This window comes from Sinohyriopsis cumingii, chromosome 19 (assembly GCF_028554795.1).
Source record: "Sinohyriopsis cumingii isolate HCF-2022 chromosome 19, ASM2855479v2, whole genome shotgun sequence".
NCBI classification, from domain to species: Eukaryota; Metazoa; Mollusca; class Bivalvia; order Unionida; family Unionidae; genus Sinohyriopsis; species Sinohyriopsis cumingii.
Window position 1 is genome coordinate 41,808,150 of NC_142979.1, and position 25,712 is coordinate 41,833,861.

General features: G+C 35.1%; 2 protein-coding genes across 2 annotated transcripts in view; both read right to left on the reverse strand.

Moving 5' to 3' along the window:
- The window catches only part of LOC149775565 (uncharacterized), a 40,655-nt gene extending 29,115 nt beyond the window's left edge, over positions 1-11,540 (reverse strand). The window contains exons 1-3 of the mRNA XM_089943414.1: positions 11,440-11,540; positions 9,122-9,267; positions 1,539-1,647 (exon numbers count right to left, since the gene is read on the reverse strand). Coding sequence (XP_089799540.1) covers positions 1,539-1,647; positions 9,122-9,267; positions 11,440-11,453 — 269 coding nt within the window. The 5' untranslated portion in view covers positions 11,454-11,540. The remainder of the gene's footprint in view (positions 1-1,538; positions 1,648-9,121; positions 9,268-11,439) is intronic.
- A 6,266-nt stretch (positions 11,541-17,806) lies between these two features.
- On the reverse strand, positions 17,807-24,604 carry LOC149775566 (uncharacterized). Its single transcript, XM_089944494.1, has 4 exons — positions 24,538-24,604; positions 23,968-24,094; positions 20,811-21,033; positions 17,807-18,130 (listed from the first exon to the last, which is right to left on the reverse strand). Exons 1-4 carry the CDS (start codon positions 24,583-24,585, stop codon positions 18,112-18,114), a joined length of 417 nt encoding a protein of 138 aa, XP_089800620.1. The 5' UTR covers positions 24,586-24,604; the 3' UTR covers positions 17,807-18,111.
- Between the last annotated feature and the right edge of the window lie 1,108 nt (positions 24,605-25,712).

The window sequence follows — 25,712 nt, forward strand, 5'->3', positions numbered from 1 at the left end:
TCATAGTTGAAAAATGTTTAAAAAAATCTCCACAAAGTGTTTGCCAGTTATCATTTTTCCAAGTGTGTCAAAATTGTCTCTTTCCAGATGTACATCCATGATTCATGCCCATGAAATAAAAGCCATGACATAATACTGGAATGTGACAATTAGGCCAAGGTATATAAATCAATCATTTATGATGTCCCTGTATTATTAATATTTGCATCTGTAAATTATTTCATTTTTTCAAACATATATTAGCTGCAATATAACATTTATATGTGATGATGAAAAAAATATCAAACATAAAAATTCATTTTGTAATATTTTTTCTTTTAAACTTTCAATAACATTATCATATTTATAGATGTAGTGAATTTTTAAAATATACTTTTCATACTATTTTATAACTAAGACTTTTCCCCTTATATTAAAATATTTCAAAGGAAAAATTTCATTTTTTTTATAGTCTTCCATTACATTCATCATTCCTAACTTGATATAAAAAGTGCAGGTTATAGTCAATAAGTTTTGCATTGCCTTTGCTGTCACAAAACTCTAGTCTGGGTTTTCATGCCAATAAAAAGGAAAAGAAAACCAACATGTGAACAGTTGCCCTGGCTTGATCAGCCAACACTCACTCCAGGGCCAAAGACTTGTGGCAAATATGGCATTAGTTATATTGGACATTTCCATTGTTTTCTGTCATTTAATTTGTAGAACATATTTATATTTTATTTCATCAAATATTTCTTAATCAGCACTTACTGTCACTGTCAACAAGAGGTAATAACCTAGTTGATGACATCAGGATCTCGAAACATGCAAGTGAGGTCACAAGAAACTTGAGGCGTGAATCAAAGACAGGCTTAAAGTTAGGATGGTCAATGATAATGCTCTTTCAAAACAATGTCCAAAATTTACAAATCAAGAAAACTCATTGTCTAAAGAGCTAAAGAAAATATGGTATAACTGGTTTTGGGTTACAGCCTCTAGGTCAGAAAGAGGGATGAGGGTGGGGTTTTGTTGTTTTTGTGTCTGGGTAGGGAGGCAAATATGTAATAATGTGCCTGGAGATTTCTGGCACTTGACAAACTCATAATAACCTGTGAAACCCTATAACAATCACTCTTGTAATTTTCTATCAAGTTAACAACTGAACAGCTTTATATTGTTAAGATTTTAGACTATATCAATTTCAAGAACAATTCTACCTCAATTTTACCGATACAGAAATGTGCAGAGCAAATGAGGGGATTTTGTGAAGGAAAGGTAATGCTTTTTTTCTAATTTAAATTTCCCATACCACACAACAGTCATGCTGACTGCCCAAATATGGCAGGCTGCATATCAAAAGTATACATTCTCAAGTTAGTGGCAACTTACTCTATGTCTGGAGTAGTCTCTGCCAAGATCCACTAGCTTATTTTAATCCTAACCTGACTGGTAATCAAGCAAGAATGAAAATATTCTGGTATACCACAGCTGAAACTCCTGCTAAATATAGTCATATGTAACACCTACATGTGCTAAATATAGTCATATGTAACACCTACTTGACTCCTTCATCCAGTATTTTAATCAGGAACTCTCGTGTAAACTTGTCCAAGGGTCCCCAGCCCCGAGTTTGTCGACTGCTGAATTTCTTCAATTTCACAGATTGATCTATAAAGAAAATTGTATGTATTAAAAAAGCTCTTAACGAAATGACTGAATACTAATGCTGGAGAATGCACCAAAAGCAAAGTCAACCAACAATAGTTAGAAATACAAAATATATATTGTGTATTTCTAACTATAATTGAGGAGAGATGCACATTTTATAAAATAAATGATTAATGACAAAGCTGCACATCTTTATTCCATGAAGAAAAGGTATTACAAGTTTTCTGAATCACAAATCTCTGAAAAGAATTATACCCTTCTGGGGTAGAAAACTGTTCCTGTTCCTGATTAGGAAGAGTCAGGTAAATCATAACAATTTCTATATTTTAAAGAAATAACACAAGTGTTCAGAGAAATCTAAGTAAATAACATGCACACTTATAGACAGTTCTTTATTTGTTTCATCGTCACATTCATCTGCCTTCCTGTCACTTCATGGAATATTTGTTTCATATGTTTTGTTGATTTTTTTTCATCTCAAGAAACTGTTGTGATTGTTGATTCCTATCAATTTGGAATGACTTGAATGTTACCATCAGGATCAAACTGCACATGGTTTTTTCAATACCTTGTCTTTAAGAACAATAGTCCCTTGGTGGGAAAATTTCATGTAATCCAAAGTTCCACAATTTCTTCTTCTAAGTGCCAAGTGTTTAAACCATTTCTAATATTCCTGAGCATTTAGCAAGATTTTCAAACTGACTGCTTTGAGGCCATACTGAATGAGCACCATTTTCATTGAGGGCCAACAAAAGATCATTTTAAGTCTGTTGGTGAATACCCTCTGTCAGTCAGACCATCTATTCTGGAGGAGTAATAATAAACAAGATTATCATGATGGACACCTCGACAGCAATATCAAATAGAAAACTGGCACCATTTTCACTTAGGAATAGCTAAATAATAAAAGTATTTTGATGAAAATCCTATGTCGATGCCATTTAGGAGGTCTAGCAACAAGATTTTCAAGATGGCTGCCACAGGGGCCATGTTGGACATCAGATCAACTTTTTTCATTAAGACACCATAAGAAGTCTTCTAGTGAAAACTCCTATGTCAAAATAACTTCCATTTTAGAAGTAGTACCAATAACAATATTTTTAAAACTCAAACTAAAGTGGCCATAATGGATGTCAGACTGGCACCATTTTTTTTAAGGAACAACTTGACATCATAAGAAACATTTTGGTGAAAGCTCCATGTTAACGTGATCATCCATTTAGGAAGAAGATGTATCAAGATTTTCAAGATGGAGGTCTTATGTAGGGGTCAGGTTGGCACCACTATAATTGAGGATTAACAAGACAATTGTAACACTTCTGGTGAAAACCCATGTCTATATGAGAAATAGCAATAACAAAAATTTCAAGATGGCTGCTAGGTCATATTCGATGTCAGACTGGCACCATGTCAATTAGAATCAAATAGACATTATATTAAGTCTTTTGGTGAAACCTATATATCAATATGACCACCTATCTAGGGGTAGTACCAGGATCAAGATTTACAAGATCAACTGTTATAACCATAAAGGAGGTCACATCATAATTTTCATTTAGGACCAACAAGACATCTTACAAAGTTTTTAGGTGAAAACCCCATATCAATATGACTTTCTGTTCAAAATGATTAGTCATAACAATATTTTCAATATGGCTACCACTGTGGCCATATTGCAGTATTCCCTCTGACCCAAACTCCCATGTTCTGACACACGGATTTCATATTTGTTGATTTTAAACTGACACATATGCATTCTGCCTATGCATCGCTTTGACTCCTGAAAATTTTGCCTTAGCCGTCAAGCACTACAATCAGTACTATATAATAACCTTGACACTTTTGCTGTTTGAATGATCAAACCTACCCACCTGTCTGACCTGCAAATCAATTAGCATTGTTCTCATGAGACGTTGCAAGGGACATGAGGGATTGTCCAATAGTTGACATCAAAGTCAATTCTAATATTTTCTTTTGTGAAGATAGCAGGACTGTTTATGCGTTACACTGATCAAGATAATATAATAACATTTTAGAAAATCAAAACCAACTGTATGGAAATTTTCAAATGGTGGACACAAATAAAGGAGAACCAAATGGGGTAAGTGCCACATGATTATGAAAAAACTGTGTAATTCATTATTTTCTGTAGAACTGGAAGTTTTTCTGGTGTACAAGTAAATTATTTCATATTTGTTCATTGGTAATGTTATTTTTACACTGTGTACATCATTCTATTCCTGATTGCACAATATCATATGTCAAAATTGTGTTTTGCAAATGGCAAAATAAGGCACAAATGAAAAATTCATTTACTACTGTTGGGAGTATATTTCTACAAAAATGTGCATTTGATAGATGTTCAAATTGCAACCCAAAACATTTGCACATTGTACAAGGTAAAGCGAAGAAAGAAAAGGCTATGAAACATGCAAAAGAAACATCTACGGACACAACACATAGTGCATCTGTTGACTTCAAACTGCAGACAAGCACTCTATATTTCACTGCAAAGAAGGGCCAGTCATTCAGTAGGCAAAATCTCATGACTGAGTTGCAGGTCAAATATATATCATGAAAATATAGCCAAGTTCAATGTTTCTTATTTATTAATAATATTTTTAAAAACTGAGTGATGGGTTGAATACATGGTAAGGCAGTCTGAACATGTACTTGTTTGATTATGTTTCTAACATATGGTTAGATAACTGGTTACATATTTTCTGCACGTGACTTGAAAAGATAAAAGCAATTTTTCACTTTTGAAATGAACAAGATAGAAATAATGTGCCAGCCTTTAAGACAAGGTCAACATTTATACAAGACACAGAGTCCATGATGAAATACTAGATGCCATTGATGAGGAAAGCAAGGTAACAATGGAGGATGATATTAATTATAGAATCTTTGTTGCAATCCTCATAAATGAGACAATGGATATCACAGTGTACAAGAAGCTGAATGTGTACTGAAGTCATGTAAAGCAGGAACTCAGAGACTGTCGTTCATTTCATGGACTGTGTTCATTCACAATCGAAAAGCAGATGTAATTGTAAGTGAAATAGTGAAATTGTGCAGCAGACTAGGATTGCGAATATTACTTCCTCATTACAGCCACAACAAAATGGCAAGAATACCAGACTATTTTCCATTTCTGTTGGAGAATTTCATCATGCTTAAAGTGATTTTGCCTTTTTCTTATATGACATCAGCTCATGCAAAACTTGAGGTAAATCCTTAATTTTGGGTTTCTAGTATGCAACAGGCAGGTTATAACAACCATTATCTCAGCGGACACATTTTTGGGAGATATCTTGGGACTTAGAACAAGAGACATTGAATCAGACAAAATAATTAAACGAAACAAAGGAAGGCTAAGGAACAATTATTTTTTGTATATAATAGATATAATGCAAAACCTGGCCCTTCAGTAATGTATTGCAGAACCAGTATTACAATATACTAATATATTCGTAAAATTGAACACTGAGGTACCATATTTGCTGTATCTGTTGGGACACCATAATTTTATTTTAAAAGCAATTTTTTTGTTCACTGTATGTTCTGGGACACAGTGTGTTTTTTTTTCAAGTCGTAAGTTGTGGGACACCTTTTAAATTATTCAAAAATTACATGTTGGAAAATGCACTCAAAAGTAAATTTTGTTAAAAAAAACTTTAAGAAAGAAAATGCTGTGAGTGTTGTTTGTTTTCAATTTTCTTCCTAGATTGAAATTTACTAAGAACAAGAGCTCAGATAAGATTGAATCTTTTGTGTATATGAGAATGAGTTCAACTTTTTCTGTTCTAATTTATGCTTCAATAAAGTTTTTTATATTAAATGTCAAGGTTTATTTGCCATTCGTACACGACTTATTTTGGCATAATAACTACTGATGAGCACAGTATACACTATTCACTGTAATTAAGTATAAATATATTCACAGAGAGAGAGAGAAAGTGAAAGAAAGAGAGAGAGAGAGAGAGATACACTGGTATTCTGAAACCAAACATCTTTTATTTACGCAGCAGTGATATTTGACATAATCCAAGTACTGCTGAACAAACTTGAATGCCGCTAATATATTTAAATCCTTCAATATGTCCACATTCTTAATTGCCCACTCAACCTCCTCAGGCTCAAATCCATCCTCTTCACTGTCACTGCCTTCACATTCAGTATCTCTTACGATATTGTCTTCACATCCATTCAAGCTATTGCTAATACCACAACCTTTAAATGATTTTTGGATCAGATCTGGTTTGTCCCAAATCGATTAGACTGCTTTCACAATCCAGCCCACAAATGTTTGTTTATCTGCACTCTTAATACGAGACGTATTGTCATTTTCTTTGGAAAGACCCTCTGCTGCTTTACGAATAAAATTTGTCCAGCTTTTCATGTCGGACTTGACCCTGGTTTAGTTACACAGATGTCTAGTGGCTGTTAGCTTGGAGGTGCATCCACCTGGAATAACTGCAGGCACCGTGTAACCCCTTCTCAAAGCCTGTTTTACAGCATCTGTAATATGAATCCATCAGTAAAAGAGATCGTTCCTTTCCTGTATACTTGAGATATATCTCTTTAATCCACTGCAACATCACCTCCTCATCAACCCAACCCTTTTCCTGCAAATGTACGATCCATCCTTTTGGTGCCTGAATATCTTTTAGCTCCCTCACACCATGAAAAATTATCATTGGAGGCAACACATCTCCTGCTGCGGAAACTGTAAGTACTAAGGTTAGATGCTTTTTATCCGCACCAGTCATGCGAATTCTCACACTTTCAATACCTTTCTTTTTGACAGTTTATCCAGGAATGAGATCAAAGTACACAGAATGTTTCATTAATGTTAATTATCATCTTGCCTTCAAAATTGTCTTCTTCTCTTCTTGTCTTTACGAATTCATGAAATAATTTTATTTTCTCCTCCAAATCTTCTGGGAGATGCTGGGCCATCATTGTCTGTGAACGAAGCACGAGGTTGTGTTGCTTTAAAAAACCTATTGCCCACTTCCTGCTGGCTTGAAACTCAATTTCTGGATGTTCACTTGACACAAATTCCTTGGCATAAGCGCATATAATGTCCACACTAGCAGGGATCTGCAGATCACGCTGGACGAAAACCCACTTTGCAATTTTTCCATCTAACTCACTGCCAATTGATACTGGACTCCCACTCCTTGCTAAATGTCCCCATTCATTCAGCTGCTGAGAAATATCTATATTTGACCAATTTGCAATGGCTGATTTGGGGATTTTTAAATGTCTTGCTGTTACTCGAATTCCATACAATTTTGAGAAATTTACAAATTCCTCTTTTTGCTTTAATGTACAATGCTTGTAATGCCTTCACCTGACATCATCATTTTCATAGGCATCATCTCTATCCTGACTGTGGTCTCTGATTTCATGTCTTTTTGCAGCTGGTTCATTTTCCTTTACATCACACTCCTCCCCTCAAGTACATTTTTTAGCTGACCTACGGGCTTCTTAGGTGAAGCTTTAGGCAACACATTTTCTTTTCATGCACGAGGCAAGACCTCTTCACTACCTGAGTACTGCACTACAAACTTATCCATAATAGCGGAGATCTATAATGTGTTTTATTTTTTTAATTTTTGTTCCCCTTTATATATGCTATGTACGCAATAACAATGACTGCTAGGAATCACTTTTTATGTAAATGTGTGAGAAGTTATCATTTCAAAGTGTTCCATTGTTGCTATTTATTTGCAAAATCCCAGCAAAAACCAGTAGAAAGAAATCAAAGTTGGCTTCCCCATGTCGGTCAACTTTGTATATATATGTATAGTTTGAAAAAACTACATGCTAAAAGGAATCCAAAGTCTGCTTCAGGGCTAGGCTTGCTTTGTGATAAATTAACCTTTGTATTTGGTATTCTACCGGTAAGTTCAAACAACGAGTTTATGGCTGTTACAAGGTGTGTTTATTCAACACCTGGGCTTTCAGTTATATGCCATCTGTAGTCATAATTGACACAAACAGGTTTTGAGCTCTTCAGTGTAAATATTATACACAGCATTAAATTGCTTTAATAATACTTTTTGTAACCTATGGAATCAAAAAGATTTGTACTCAACAGTGAATGTATCTCTAATAATGATTTTAGTTTTGCAAGATATTGTCATATTGTTACCCTGAATATAATACTCTTGGTTATTTTGTACCTTACACTGTGTCATGCATGAATGGCAGGTGCTTTTAAGCAATGGGGTTGATAATTCTCTCTCTCTCTCTCATATGTGATTTTGCCAGATCCAGTTTTCATTCTCATGACATTCAAACCTTTGAGGACAACCAAATATGATTCATTTCTCAATATTCACATCAATGACCAATGTGTTGTGTTGTCTGACGAAAGCAATAACACTATGGATGCATGCGCTACTTATACCGAGTTCGTGGGTATAGTTTTCCTTTAATAAAATGCTAATGTCGACCAAAAAAGTGAATAAACGATAACCGTACAAGGTGAGTTTCTTTCATTTTATTATCAAATAAACATTTTATATATCTATTTTATTGTAATATGTGGTGTGGCCGGTTGAGGTGGGGGGTCAAACTGAACACAATTTATTTCATTTCCTGTCTTGGGACACATGATATAGATTTGAAAAAATTCACAAGTTCTGGGACATAAGAAAAATATTTGTTTTCGTTTCCCAACATTGCAGTAAATATGGTATTTGCATTATATATACTCTTTACTCATCTTTTTTGTAAATTAAACATCAAATCTCAGGATGTGTGAATTAAAGTGTTGCAGCACATTATTAGCGTCATACTTAGAATTTTAAGGAATAAATAACCAAAACATAACTATTACAACATAAACTTAACATAATTCAGCAATTTCACATCAAGTGACCCTGACCTTTGATCTTTAATCTACTGGGAGCTGCCTTTCCTAAAGTGTAATACAGCAAGAGTTGACAATAAACTAAAAATAAGTGGACTAACATGTGGAGCCCACTATGACACCATTAGCTCCAATGGTCTTGACCTATGACTGTTGGACCTAAGAATTATTAACTAGATAATTTGTCCCAAGTGAAGACTACCTATAAAGTTTGATGAATTGATGAACATTACAATATCTGCTCCAGTGACCTTCACCTCTCTGCCTCAGAAACAAGAGAAGTGTCACTACCAAAGTGTACTAAATTTGTGAAGTTTGATAAATACTAATGGAAATTTAACTTACCATGCAGAAATAAAAATCACATTTCAGTGCCAGTGACCTTGACCATGAACATAACAACCCCAAAATAAACAGACTTCTTTTTCTACTCATGAGTAAGGCACATATTTGGTCCAAGACTAAAAAGAAAAGCACCCCATCTAGATGAATATTGCAACTGCTATTTCATCACTCTCCTTCAGTACAGGGGTCAAAAAATCCAGGGCAGGTTGTATCTATAAAAAATACTATTTGGAAAGTTCATACCTGTGCGAACATCATCATACTGGGATGCATCTGACCTTCTTGAACTCTCCAAGTTTCTATCACCTGACTTTTTTTGTGACTGTGATGCAGATTTTGCAGCTTTTTTTTCTGTTTTCCTTGCACCAGATTTTGAACACTTTGCAACTCTAAAATAAAGAATAATAAAATGAATTACAATTCCTCATACTTCTTGATGCCAATTCATGAATCTGATTTGTTACTGGACTTACTATCCGACATTTAAAGGAAGGTAGGAGGTATTTAAAATCGACTATATTGACTGAAATAAATGTTTTTCTTCAAGTATCTTGTCAATAAACCATTATCGCAATCTCATTTGAGTCCACTATATGGCTCTGGCAATTATATATTATTTGGCCCCTCCTCTTCATATGTAATTGATGAAACCATTTGGTGCACAAAAACATCAGCAGAAAAGTCAAGAATCTTTACCAAATTTTACAAAAGCAAATAAATTCCAATACGAAGTACATACATTCATCCAATGGAAAATTCCAATGCATCCAGCCAAAAATAGATGCAGGATGACAACCTGGGCAAAGAAAGCATGAAACGGCAGAACGAACATCGCAAATGAAATGGCTATAATAGCAATCATTGACCTAGGATGTGCAAACTGAACTAGAAATACACTTGTCTAATGTTGAGACAATGGCTACGCATTTCCATTGTTCCAGTTTTTGAACTGGTTTTATGTAAAAATCTTTGCAATGTTTATAATTTTTTGTTACAGTTTTATTCATTTTTAATTATCTATGATACAGGTTGCAAAATTACTTGTATTATACTGATTTTATTAATGCTTTGCTTTAAAATTTGCAAAATTCAATTGAGTTGAACTTTATCAGTTTACTGTTGATACACTTTATTTCATGTTTTAATTAGCGGTGAGACATGCCATATTTGATAGAAATCTGAAATTTATTATAAAGAAATTATTTGGTACTTTTAGTTGTTTGCTGTATTGTAATGTTGTGTTAATCTCATTTTTGACAGTTATGGCACTGATAGGCAATTATTTACTTCAGATGGGTGACCCCCAGTGACCGAGGGGCCTTAAGCGCTTACCGTTATGGATCACTGCCATCTCACCTCTGTCTGCGTGGGTTTGAGTCGTGGATTTGGCCAATGTGGGTATGTGAGAAAATTTGCCAGTAGCTTCTCGTGGATCAGTGGTTCTTTCCAGGGGTTTCCCGGGTTCTTCCTCCACCATTAATACTGGCCACCATGTATGGCCTATCTTGTGCTGAAAAATGGTGTTAAACCCTAGAACAACAATTTTCTTCAGATGATTCTAAAAAGGAGAATTTTAAAAAATGCAACAAAGAAATACAATATATCGCTATAGCCCGTAGCGACAACCAATTGCTAATAAGGACAAGAACATGTACAGTACAGTGTATATATTATTGTTTTCATCCTCTGTTATGAATAATTAATTTAATTATTGGTCTGTAAGTTTTATATTTTCTTCATTCCATTACATGCTACTGTAATGTATTTTTGTTTACTGTATTTGATTTTGTCCCAGAACAGAGTTCAGTTCTGACTGGTGACGAATAGTAACATTTGTCTCCCTTGTTTCAATGTTTACTTCCAATCTAAAAGAATAAATGCAGTCTATTTTGTCATCTGTTTCTATAAAATAATACTGTTTCCAATATTTTCTTGTGGTTTTGAGTATAAGTAGTTTAATTTGCATCATGTTTGTATTGCATCTGGGCAGGTTTTGGGTGGTTTGGGGCAGGTTTTGGGTGAATCGTGCGGCCGCTTCTGACTAGCTACGATGTCGTAGCCTCAACTTGATTTGTTGTGGTTGAGCTCCACGAGGTACGAGTAAGGGTACTAATATTAGTACTAGCTTCTGACTATCCTATCGCTACAGTTTTACTTTATTTATGACCTCGCACCACACCTTGCTTAATAGTCAAGTGTGACTGTGTCAACATACTTATAGATAAATATAAACTGCCACATTGCAGACATCGCAGCGATATGGCTGAATTTTTTTAAAGGTACGTTAGAAATCCAAATCACGCACACATGACACCGAAAATGGGATTTGGTATCTTAAATTTGTACATGCAAAGCAAATCTACAATTTTGTTTACCCTGAATATTTTTTTGTTCAACCTATAATATTCAGAGTTATGTCAACTTCCTGAAATTATCATAATAACTAAATAAGAGTCTCTTTTAAAGTATGTTGGACAGGGTCCTATGTCAGAACGGGTCAAAACATAAATATCAGCGTCGAGGTCTTACGTGTAGGACGAGAGAGAGAGAGAAAGAGAGACCTGATTCGAGCCATTTAAAAGTTGCTCTCATATCATTTCAAGACAACTTGGAAGTCTATGAAACTAAAATTTGCCGCGACAGTGTATGAATGGAATGAGTTACTCACATTGGTCATGATGTGCTGGGTTTGAATATTTATATTCGTACACCGATCTGCCTTGATTTTTGTACTTGTGGACTAAATTCCATGCTAGTAACAGGAACACCCTTGTTAAAGTAGACGTTAGGCATGCCTGAGGGCTATGGTGTCGCGGTCTTGAAGTTTGTGATCGACAAACAAGTAAATAAAAACACTGACCTTCAAGATATTGTATATGTCTATTTAGTGCTTTTTTTGCTCTATATTTATGTTTAAATCAGAGGACTGTGAAAAATGATTGAAAAACAGACGCCATGCATGCAAGGTTATGCAAGGGAGTTACCCTGATATCGCGCTCATACCGACAAAATATATTTACCAAGGCGCATATTTTCTAAATTGTCCTCATACTAGAAATTTGATGTACAGTGCTGTCGGGCATTTCTGCGCACCAAAGGTTTCCGTCTCCAATACTGAAGCAAAACGCATACCGAATTCGACCGATTGACGAAAATAAAATATTGCAATGTTTACCATTTGAAAAGAGGCAATTCTCACCAGAATATTCTGTTCAAAATAATATTAATTTTGGACACACGGGATACCATCCACCCACCACCCACCCGTGTTTTCATGACTCGCGATATGTCGGCCAGTTCTGCGGATAGCTTTGAAAAGATGTAATGTTTATCCATTTGGCTACAGAAATGAAATACATTACTTTGGACTGTTTCTGTCAGCAGTTCAGTCGAGTAAATTAGATCAGGTTTATAGCTAGTTTTACAAAATTCAGCGTAACGACGCCAATAAATGGCAAGAGATATTAAGCAAAACTAAACTAATCTTGTAAAAAAATTAGTAAAGTTCAACATTTTATTTAAAAAAGTAAGTTATTATGTGGAAGAGAAACAACAATGAATATGATGTAACGTTTGTACAACGTCTAGTTTATGGGGAAAAATTACTAAAGAATTTAGAAACAGACCATACGCCGAGAAATTTCGTGAGAATCCCGTTCTAGCGGCAAGCTGACATGTTGGGTAGCAGACGATTTTGTACGTGTGGGACAACTTCTTGTAAAATTGGATATTTGGATTAAGATGCAGAATTTTTTATGGTATACATTTCCACCTTCTATATGATGTATTTATTCGTATGATTCTAGCAGATGAATAGTAAATAGGATTTTCTGGGTTACATGTTCAAGAAAGCCATAGAGTGGGTCTTCATGTTGACCTTCAAAAATCACATTTTATTATGCATTTCGAGTCGAAATGTGGGATATTTCTGTACACTTTATGAATATCGCTTTTCTTAATTAAAGTACGATCGTTCTTTCTTGATACAAAATGGATTTTTGACCCCAAAAAATAACACGTCATCCAACGTTTACAGAGATAACGTACCGTTGCGCAGAATTACCCGACGCGCAGAATTGTCCGACATGGTGGTATATCTTGCACAAAGTGTAAATCAACTTGAAAAATGGATGCTACTTCCATGAGACTCAGTCTGCGTCTGTGCCCTCGAAAAGAAACTTATAAGTGAGAATTAAACAAGAGCATCTGTACTACTAGGCCGATAAATCAGCCCCTCTCACGTGATGATACTGGTTGACGGTTTATCGTCCAACAGTATCAACACAGATTTGTGTGTGTGTGTGGTGGGGTATCGGGCTGCTATATTATCACCTGTGACAGGGGAGTAGCGCCAGATCAAACAAGAGTCAGAATGTGAAGTAGGAACGGTTGCTGTTTTCTGGTGGCTTTCGCAACTGATAGGTGTTGACTTTGTTTAATTTTCATTGGAACCATGGGGGTTGTTTAAACAGACGGGCATGACTCCGTTTACAAACTTGTCAACCATATGACTATAAATTAGTTGACCACTTTTCTAAATCCTATCACTAACACACATTGAACTAAATAACGAATTAGACGCTTTTAGTTAATTTTATTGACGCTAGCCGGAAAATTTATAAAGTTACAAATAGACAAATTCGCGATACTATGTGAAACGAGCTAAAGTATTCGTACACCCTTCCGTTTGTAACCCCTACCAATTTTAGAAACGAAAAGTGCCAAGGATATGGAAATGTACAAAACTGAATGATTTGATTTATCAGATTATAATTTCGAATATGATTGACGCCTCTAATACTTCAACTTACTGGCGTTTCAAACAAATAATATCTCGATGGAGACAAGCAGATCGACTGCTCAATCTCCTTTTATGGTTTCTAGAACAGTTCATATTCAAAACTGAGTCGTCTGCATCCTATACAATGTTTAGTTTTAATACTATATAATTTTGGCAATGACGTTCCTGTTGAATATAATTACATTGACTGGGGGAGTGAGTGAACTTGTGTCGCTGTTTTGTGAAGGCAATTTCACGCCAACGAAGAAAGCGATGTTCTGAGCAACCTGGCAGTGCTATGACATACCTTAAAGTTATATATCGTATAGAAATTTAAAAGTGTCGCGATTGCTAAGGATGCGCGTTACTTATCTACTACAAAGAAATAGAATCATTATCAAAAGCCACATTAGTTAAAAAAATATGTAATAAACAAGACAACTTTCTATGCCTTCTTCTAGCCAGGCTCTGGAACTGAGAACATTATGGATTATACGGAGTATGCAAGTATTGTACAGTATCGTTTATAATTCCAAAATACTTACAGGCAAGTTACAAAGTATTGTTACATATTCTTCAAATGTTTCTTGTCACGATGACTATATATCTGTGTGAAGCAACTGTATTTATTCATATGACAAGCTACACTTTTTTATAGGTCATATATTGTTCATTAAATGTGTGTATTTAAAATAAAATGTAAAAAATAACAGCTTTCTTAATTGTATGCATTTTTGCACAGAGATACTGGTGCTCTTATAATCTCTCTCTCTCTCTCTCTCTCTCTCTCTCTCTCTCTCTCTCTCTCTGGGTTAGAACCCCGATCGAGTCATACCAAAGACTTATAATTATGGTACTAACAGCTACCTCGTTAGGCGCTCATCATTAAGCGGTTGTGTTAGGACTTGTCGGACTGGTGTCGGGTTAATGTGAACGGGTGGGACAATCGTGCTACATGTCTGCGGCATGATACCCCAGTGCTAGACTATACTTGCCACACTGCAGACATCGTAACAATTTTTACAGAAAAATTGTTAAAGCTACATTAAAAATCTCTCTCTCTCTCTCTGTCTGTCTGTCTGTCTGTCTGTCTCTGTCTCTCTCTCTCTCTCTCTCTCTCTCTCTCTCTGCAGTGTGGCATGTATAGTTTAGCACTAGAGATAGTGTGTGTGTGTGTGTGTGTGTGTGTGCTTGACTTTGTCCGTGGTTGAAGATAAATTTTGGCCTTCCTGGCTTTTGTCATTTTTTAAAAAAATGTTTGCTTGAATTTGCCCACACACAGGTATTCCGTTGCGTCATAGGTCATTCGACTAGATGAACACTTATTCATTCCTGTTTAATATCAGTCTTTGGGAATCCATGACGAGAGTTTAAAGTTCTTATATTATTATTTGAGTAGAATTTTTAAAAAAAATTGTTTCTTCGAATTACAAGTTGGACGCAATTCATAACAAGATTCCTACGAGCTTACTTGTTCTATTGGTCATTAAAGAAACATTCTCATAATTGATACCGGCTGACGTAAAAATATTATCTCGAGCAATTGGATCCAACCAAGTTGTTTATGATTTTTTTTATTATCGTAGTCAGTTTGAGTTCTTGTTATAGCTACTACTAGTACTACTATTACTACTACTACTACTACTAATAATAATAATAATCATTTTTTTCCTTCTCTTCCTCCGCTTTCTCTTCTTCCTCTTGTTCTTCTTGTTGTTGTTGTTGCTGCTGCTGTTGTTTTTCTCCTTCTTCTTCTTCTCGTGGCATATACTTCTTTCAACGCGGTTGTTCCCGTTAGTCACGAAACTGTAAAGCACACAACTTCAAAATTTTAAAGCATACTAGATCTTTTAAGTTTTTGGTCTGCATATGGAGGTACCTCGCTAGTTACGACAGTAATGAAGATAAACAATTTGTAAAAATTGTTTCCATTTGAACAACTAGTTATACTCTTTTTTATAGCTCAGACAGCATGGTTCTCAGTTAGTTGGTTGCCACCGCTGCAACATTAGTAAGCTATGAGAAAGGTGACAGTCTAGTGCTTGTACTGTTTCTTGACAACCAGATCTGCCCCTTATCCCTATATTCTTTAAATTTGCTGAGCACAAAACTCAAGGTCCTGGTCAAAACCTAGTAATTTTAATTGGAGTACGTTTAGGCCAGTGAAATTTAGCAGTCTTAGCAATATATTAAAATTAATATAAATTCCAAAAGTTCTATGATTCTTACTTTCTTATTTAAAAAAAGCTACAGAATGTCAAATGTTTTTGGAATCTGACCGTCATCTGGAGATTGGTGCTGACAATTCTCAAAAACTTGGACAAAACATGCACTGTTTTAGGCTGATTTTGTCTCTTTACTACAAAATTTCTAACAATTTGTGGTAATAATGTTTCATCTAGATCCATCGGTTACTTATTCCATTCATCGTAGCAAGCGGATCAGTTAATAAATACACAAATTCTGGTTTGCATATATGCAGTGTATCAGCATACAGACAAACAAAGTTGGTGAGCTGCACGGCGAGGCATCCCCTAATTTGATCACAGTGACAGGAAAATGATTTTTCAGCAATGGCATGAATGAATTAATTTAATTAAACATTATTAGAATGTATGTGTAATTCAGTACGCTATGCATCACAAAAGAAACGAAAATGGGCGTGATTGTCTACACCAATTTTGTTCAATGACATCAAATCGGTACATCTCTGGGCAATACCAGCATCATATAAGACTGCTCTAATCGTGTTAGATTCACTTCAAAACCTTGACAAGGCTAGAAAGAACGGAAAAAAATAGAACCTGTCAGGAGGAAACAAAGCAACTAGACGATGACTCGCTGTACAGCTCACCAGTTTCAGTTTTTCACGACTGAACGCTGTTAAAATATGATATATCCTAAAATTGAGTCACACTGTAGTTTATATACACGAGAAAAAAAAGTACAAAATACTAGTGAAATCCACATAATTCAGTATAGTTGAATACCTTGCACCATTATCCAGGCTCTAATGGATAATAAAGTAATTTAAACGTCCGTCCGTCCGTCCATCCATCCATCCATCCATCACACATACATACATACATACATACATACATACGCACGTACGTACCTACTGATTTGCAAAAATCAAACCTTTCTCAACTGATACAGGAGAAATGAAATGTTTCCTCGTAGTAATTAACATATTTAATTAAGAAAATATAAAAAAACACCATGTAATTTTATACGATATTATCTATTTAGAGGGTTCTGTTAACATTTCTCAACTCACTTTAAAGTTGTGAACCAGTTGAGATAAACATTTGTAGAACAAGCACTACTGATAAAAGCTACAAGGAATCAATTTGTGCTCACCGAAAATTGTTTTCATATTTGTTGAATAAAACTTCAATTTCTTACCCCATTAAGATGTAAAACTTCGATACTCTGTAAGCAACAAAGACAGCCTGGCGGAGTATGTGCTTGCTGGTTAAGAGAAACCGTAAATCTGAGCATTGTGAATATCAGATAACATTTTAATAATGAAAATTATATGGTTGGCTAAGTAAACAGCTGTATATAGTGGGAGTATATGATTGGTATCGCGTATATTTCTTTATTCTTTGGGGATGGGGTGGAATCGCTGTTTTGCCACGCACACTCCACTTCCAGAATCTGCTCCTGACAGTCATATTGGCGTCAAAATATAAGACAGTAGTAGCAGAAAAGTAGTTTTGGTGCACCTTGTTTTTGGTGGGTTTTTTTAATGTGGTTTTAAAAATTGTTTTACAGTTTTATTATTTCGTAAAGATTAACTATACTGTTGTTGTTGTTGTTGTGGTGGTGGTGGTGTTTTTTTTAAAAATTATTTTGTAATAAGAAACACACATTTGTTTAAATTGATTTAGATAAGTATAAATGACCCTAAAGCGTTTTTAATATAAATTGGTAAAACTTATTTTTTAAAATAATCTTTGTGTAAGTTTTATAAGGCTCTAAAGACAACAGATTTACACAATCAATATTGTACTTTTATCATCGAATACGCCTTGAGAACACAACAAAATACGTAATACTGCGAAAGAAAATAAAAATATATCGGAAGTTCAGTGATACATTTATTTATTTATTTATCCGCTTGATGGAAAAAAGGAAACATTTTAAACGATCCTCAGGAGGGAAAGGACCCTTTACTGTGGTTCAATTTACTGAAGTTAGTTTGATGGGTTGGTTATGTTAAGAAGAAAAACAAAATGGGGTGATATCCTACACGGGTTCCATCAGCAAGGGTTGTATTTTTCAAAATTAAATGAAAAGTGATAAATGGATTTGTGGTTAGGTTATGTTAACTTCCAGCAATTTGGATTCTGTGAATCAACTGCATCATAATACTTATATGCAGATTCTAAGAAGTGAAAATGATCCAGATGTAAAGTCATTGCATCTCTGCATGAAGCCTTGGTTTCAATCACGATGACTCGACATTTCTGTAATAATAATAATAATAATAATAATTCTTGTAATTTAAGCCACCAGCCTAGATTACATACATGTATGAAAAAATGGTTGCACCACGAAACATAAAAATTAACACACTGATTCTAACTTTCAAAGATTTTGCCACATAAAGAGCAAATGTATGTATGATATTATTATTATTATTGCCTCTCTGCATAAAGTTATAAAACGTAATGTGAACTGCATTACAATTAAATTACAAAGGTAAATAGACATTCTCAAACCGTCACACATAAGACGTTTAACAACGAAGTGAAACTTCTCTTCCAAATCTACACAAAACGACAGTCGTTCAACATGGGAGGGGGCATTTTTAAACCTACCTATCTTTACCATTATATGAAAAATTCCATTTCTGAACATGCACAGTAAGCGAACACCGTGAGAGGAATTGAAACAATCCTTATTTCGCTGACAACCCAACTCGTTTTCTGTTTTCAGTATACAATCGTATTCAATCCATTGAAATTTACTCTCCACTTAGTTCTTGTAGAAAAATATCTTAACGTCGTTGTTAACATATATTGGAAAAGGGGTTGTCATCACCCACCCCTTGATTAGCCCATAATTCTTCCATTCCGTATCAAAACAGTAGATTTTTAACTTTATTTACCAAACGTTCTCAGCGTTCGTCCTATGTTAGTAGTAGGTTATAGCTTTAATTTCAGAAAGTACCTAAGAACTGTTCTATATATTATCACTTCCACTGGAGTTAAACCACTATAGATAAAATCATTTGGAGTGAGCTGTGCAATAGCACCAATAATATAAATACATAGTGACATATATACTGATTCAATATCATTGGTTTGTAAAGACCCATAACTTATAACCCAATGTTCAAGATTGGTGCTATTTTAGCATGAGATACTTGGAATAAAGATTTTTTGTACACAGCTTAGGAAACAAGCAAATGAGTCTTCAAACTATATAGTGCCTTAGATACTTGGACTGCTCTTTAAATTTAAATTTTTATTTTTATTTTTTATTTTTTTTTTTTTTTTTTTTTCTTCCCACATATACCACGAGCTGGTAGAAGATAATATACAATCAAAATATTTATCAGATACCGTCTCTGTCAGACAACCACCGAAATACCAACATTCAAATCCTCTCAAATATCCCCCATTTTTGAAACACAACAGGTTTATCGTTAGTTTTCATATGTTACAGTATTCTTTAACTTTATTTAGTCTTTGTAGTTGAATAGCAGTGTCATCTGCATACAGCAGTGCAAATAACTAAGCCAAGTCGAACGTTACAACGTCAGTCTAATCAGAAATGTGTCCTTAAATCATTTAGAAATAGTGAAATTAAAATAGGTGATAAATCACAACCTTGATTTACCCCATCGAAGCAACTAAATATTTCTGTCAAGCCATTTTAGTCGTTTTCACACTGGTTATTAATGGAACTTAACATATGTGTAACGGTTTACTGCAGGACAGTGTACGTATAAAGAATCAGAAGGGGTCAGGTCGTAATCAATTGTATGCGTGAATTATATATTTTTGGACGGGTCGAGACTTAGGCTAACAATAAAATTTATATGAATGGCTTGAGAAGCTAAATACGCGTCACAGATAAGGAACTTGATTCATAATGCTATTCTGGAGGTATTGCTATCTCTGTGAAGGAACATGTAAGGCATGGTTTCAGTATCTATTAACTAGAGAGTAAAAACAAAAATATTGTCTGGTTGAAATTATCACCTTCTATACAAACCGTTTATGAAGATCTAATTTTGGTGTAGCATATATGTCACCAGAACAATCGTCAATACACGCGGAACACTTCGTTATCCGTGTTGAAAACAAATCGGCACAATATTGAGTTACGTATCGAAACTACACAATTATTGGTCGATATTTTACATTGCCTAAACCTTGACAGAACTGATTTCATTAAACACGATAATCGGGAAGAGTATAGACTATGTTGAGGATGTAGATTTCTGGAGAACGGCTAAAAATGACAGAAGGAAGTTTAATCACTGTGGCGAGAATTTTATCAGCTGTCTGAAACGATGACTGAAAATGGTAGACGCAGAGATCATACAGGTATTGGAAACTTTACATGTATATAAGAGAATTCTGCTAAACCCATAGACAACGAACTTCTAGATCAATTGTCGTTTATATGTATAAACTACCTTCAACCACCGCCAGGCTCTGTAATAGGAATGAATCAATACTATTTCATTCGGGTCTAGCTGATCCCATTACCATCACAGTTGAAAATAATCAAAGTATATCTCCAAGAATGTAGAGAGAGAGAGAGAGAGAGAGAGAGAGAGAGAGAGAGAGAGAGAAAGAGAGAGAGAGCGAGAGAGAGAGAGGTGTATTTAAAATGAAACACAAAGAAATAATAATAATAAACAACGATGCATACGTTATTAAACTTGACAAACCACACTGAGTATGTATGTATGTATGTATGTATGTATGTATGTATGTATGTGTGTGTGTGTGTATGTGTGTGTGTGTGTGTGTGTGTGTGTGTGTGTGTGGATAGATTTATGCAGACTGACAGACAGTATCTAAACGGAAACAGAAAAGCATGGGGTTTTATTTTGATACTGTTATAGAAAGATTAAATAATGTTTCTTTTCATAAAGAATTTTACGTAACTATTTAGATTGGAATTTACCCAAAGGTGATATTGGCTGGTTGCAATACAACGGGGATATTGTTTTCGTTCTGGTGTGAGCCCTCTTTGGCATCCAGAAACTGCAGCGGAGATACTGTTCCTTTCTTCTTAAATATGTACACGACCACGACCACCAAGACTATCAGTTCTATCCCACTCACACAGAGGTCTGTAATTGCCACAATCAACGGTGTCCTGCTATCGCTGTCTTTCTGAGTGTGGTCTACAGAACAAATATTTTGCATAAATAAGCCCACCATATTGGTGTGTGTGTGTGTGTGTGTGTGTGAGAGAGAGAGAGAGAGAGAGAGAGATACATACATGCATACATATGAGTGTCTGCCATACATGGTACGTATCCGGAATGTAACTTTAATGCTAATAAAGTTATTGAGACCAGGCCTGTATTGTGAATAAGAAAGTCCAACACAAACTCAAAGTCCACACTATCTGACAGTCTAGAACCTTACTGAAAATAAAGCCAGAATCACATAACTTCCAGACTTGATTAAACTCGGGTTCTTTTACTAAATTGAAAATATTTTGATGACATAGTTGCAGTTTTAGTATCCTGTTTCATTTTGGGTTTTTAGGTCGAGTGTTTTTTTTTTCTTCATCAAAAACGTTTCAAGAAAGTAGCGTCAAATGTACAGCTTGTGTACATTTCTGTCCAAATTTATGTTGCACAGCATGCTTTGTCGCGGTTATCTCCCTGCAAGACTTCATTCAAAATGGTTTTAAAATCATGTTCAGTCTTTAATACCAATGTTTCAGTAATGGGAGCAAATGAAACAACTGCCTATTAAGAAAAAATGTTGATAGTTTCATGAGAATAATGTTTTGTCAACTTCAGCGATTTGTTGAACAGTGCGAAGTTTGAAGTTGGTAAAGATTTTTCGGACAAAGTAACTTTGTATTCGTCAGATTCATATGTCTGGCTGTCAGAATATTGAAGCCTTAGATGGTGACATTGACTTTCAAGAAATTCAGGCAGTTTTGTCCAAAAGGAACAATTTAAAAGCCAGCCTGAGAGAATAATATCATATCAGAAATTAAAGAAAAAGACCATACTTACACTGCCTAATTTATAAAAATGGCTACATTATACGCTGGAGAAAGCTAATTTTTAAGAAAATTGTGTAGACCTAAAGCCTGTATTATCCTTTATATAAAAAGGTAGTTAAGTCCAGAAAATGAAAGAGGAATATCCCTGTCAAACCTCATGGGTAAAATTTCTAAATATACTAAATAGTCGATTGACTCAACATGCCAATGAAGAAAATACATGCTATGAACAACCAGCCGGATAAAAGCAAAAATATAGCACAGTAGATCATTATTTGCTAACACTCTGATATTCATGTGTACGCTGCTATTCACGTGTACGTTGCTATTCGTGTGTACGCTGCTATTTGTGTGTAAGCTGCTATTCACAAATACACAACTATTCATGTGTATGCTGCTATTTGTGTGTAAGCTGCTATTCACAAGTACGCAACTATTCATGTGTATGCTGCTATTCACAAGTACGCAAGTAAGCACATAGTTCCTGCTGCGTTTTCACAGATTTTCGATTGCGTCTAACATGTTTAACCATTATTTGGATTGATAGAGTCTACCCCCCCCCCCCCCAAAAAAAAAAAAATCATAAGGAAAGTCCACCAAGTATAACATAGATAACTTAAATGAAGTGTGAAAACTTATGACGGTCTGTGTGATTATTTTCATTGTTCAATTGGCACAGACATTTTCTGGTTTATAATGCTACTAAATGAGTTCACCAAATCTCTAGATACATGCAATTGTAAGAGTATGTACATAGATAAAAAATAATTCATACATGTTACAACTTTTATTTTGCTGAGGCATTGGAAGATTTTCAATATACAGTTGTGAAATTACAAAGAAAAAAACCCCACCATTTATCTTTTGGGTGCAAATTATGGTATGAAAATATATGTATACAAAAATAAGATTGTTGTGTTTAGGAGAGGCGAAGCAATATAATTGTGCGGAAAATAATTGTTTAGAAATTAACAGTTGCAAAAGGGTTCCTTTAAAACGTACATGGGTTGTATTTTCACTTCCTTTTTTATCTTGGGCAAAGGCAAAACAAGCAGTAAAAGTCTTATATACCCCGATAAGTTCCACCTAAACGTATTCAAATTTACCTATACCTTTTTAATCATATGATTATTTCCATACTTATACGGATCAGAAGTTTTAGGGTTAAGAATATAATACTGTCATAGAAAACGTATAGTTCAAGTTTTGTAAAAACCTGATAAAATTATGTTCTTCTACTCATATTGTAAATAATTCAAACGTTCCCATTTTTCATTGTCAGCGTTGCTTCTTTGATTAAAATGGTAGAGTTGTTGTTGTTGTAGGGTTTAACGCCATTTTTTAGCACACGATAGGCTATACATTGCGGCAAGTATTAATTATGGAGGAAGAACCAGGGAAAAACCCGGAAAGAACCACCGACCCACGAGAAGCTACTGGCAAGCTTTCTCACAAAATGGTAGAGATGAACTATCCTAAATCATATTACAAAATGTTGCATAACCTTCATAACGCGGGCAAGACAAAACAGACGACTTTTGGACATAATTTTGGTTTTGCGTGGCTCACCCAGGTGTTGGTGAGAAGTCTGTATTTTCAAGTAATGTATGATTTTATTACTGGACATTTATTTCTTAGTCGCACATTATCATTGTGTGTACGACTGCTTCTTGCAATATGTAACAAGGGATATCTTGAGCATGTGGACGATATCTTTCAATACTGCTATTGCCTACCTACAGTGATGGGTGACAAGATAATTCTAGTGATAAACAAAACAACCCTATTTGATCTGCGAGCAGAAGTGTGTGTTTGGTGTGTGTTTGTTTACAGGTGGTCTATACGCTCTTTGCTATTAATATGAATATTTTTGTATACATATGAATGTATACATTTATATCTGTCCATCAAAGCTTGGTCACTTCAACATAGTTTTCACGGTTTTCCAATCGAGTTAAAAGAAATCGTGTCAAGGATATATTTACAAAACCTACGTCCATCCCTTGTTTTCAAGAACTTTTGAAAGTAATATCAAACATTAAATTAACAATGTTATCGCTACTTTTATTTCACCTTGCCGTGTATGACATACCATGTACACATTGCGTGGTAGCGTGACCGTGGCACTGGCTGCTTGTAATCAGGAGAGCACACTTCTTTCCTGAAGGGCATTGGACACCAGAGCATTCGTTTTCTCTAATAGCCTCCCTCTCGGTGTCCTTTAGTTACAATATATGAAATGAAATACAAATAATAATAGCTCATGATTGTTGTGGATATAACTTGTTTCTTTGGCACACACACACACACACACACACACACACACACAAGCGTACACCTTTATCAGAGCACTCGTGTATGCATTCAGGTAATAACATTCAGTATTAGCAGTAACTTTCCCTCTCGGTGTCCTTTAGTTACAATATATGACATGAAATACAAATAATAATAGTTCATGTATGTGGGGGATATAACTTACTTCTTTTGCACCCGCGCGCGCGCGCGCACACACACACACACACACACACACACACACGTACACCTTTATCAGAACACTCGTGTATGCATTCGGGTAATAATATTCAATATTAGCAGCAATTTTCTTGTCTCAGTGGCTCAATTATGGGTCAGTCTTTGAAAAGATATTATGGTATTTTCTTACGTATACATCACACGAATCAACGAATCGTGTCCAGTCCAGGTCAGCCATGTTGGATATACTAATGATATATAACGAACAGCATAGATCCAGTCCTGAAGATCGTAAAACTGTGAGCTATGGGACCTATTAGCAAGTTTCCAGTGTTAGCCAATCAAAAAGAGTTTTCAAAAGTAACATCATTTGTTATTGGTTGAAATAAAATCGCACAGTCATGCCCAAACGTTTTATGATCTCCAGGCCCATGATCTGCATGATATACATATGGATCGCGGTCTACATGTATGTTCTTCTAACGGTACTTTATGAGAAGACAAATCTGTGTCTACGCTGTAAGCAAATGGGCATGTGCTTAATTCACTGGTACTGTAAATATGGTATTTCTTCTCGGAAACCTTGACGCCAACAACTATTAATCGTTTTCTCCCCAGCCACCCACTATCTTAATTTCTCTCTCAAGCTCATATTAGCCTGTTAATATGTATTACAATTGCAAAATCATACTTCATAACACACACACACACACACACACACACACACACACACACAACAAGGACGAAGTAAAAGTTCAATCAGATAAATCAGCGTTCATTCCGGTTCTTTACGAGTTCGGTACTTCTTGACTCCATGCATAGGGCATGGTCACAATCTGAGCCATTTTACGGCGACCGCGCTTTCTCATCAGCATGGCATTACTCAATTAATTTTTGTTCTCGTACTCAGCTCGTGCAGAAGATTCCGAACGGGATCGTGATTTTCGTGGCATGGTGTAATTGTTTTGTCGTCTTTGCTATGTAATCATTTTTTTTCTCATTATATAACCACACACTTGTGAACAAGTACCTCTCCAATTCAATATATATATATATATATATATATATATATATATATATATATATATATATATATATATATATATATATATATATATATATATATATATATGCGTGTGGGAGAGAGGGGAATGGGGAGTACGTTCTTACCGTATAACATGCAACATAGTTCGATTCACAGTATGCATCACTCGTGCAAGAGGATGACCTTTTTGTCCTTAAGAAGGAAGTAGCATCTTTGCCATTTACAAAAGCTGAGGCATGGATGTGGGCAAAGTCTAAAAAATAAATGACATAGTATTATTCTTTAAAGAGGCAAATGTGCGCCATGTTCAGTCATAAGAA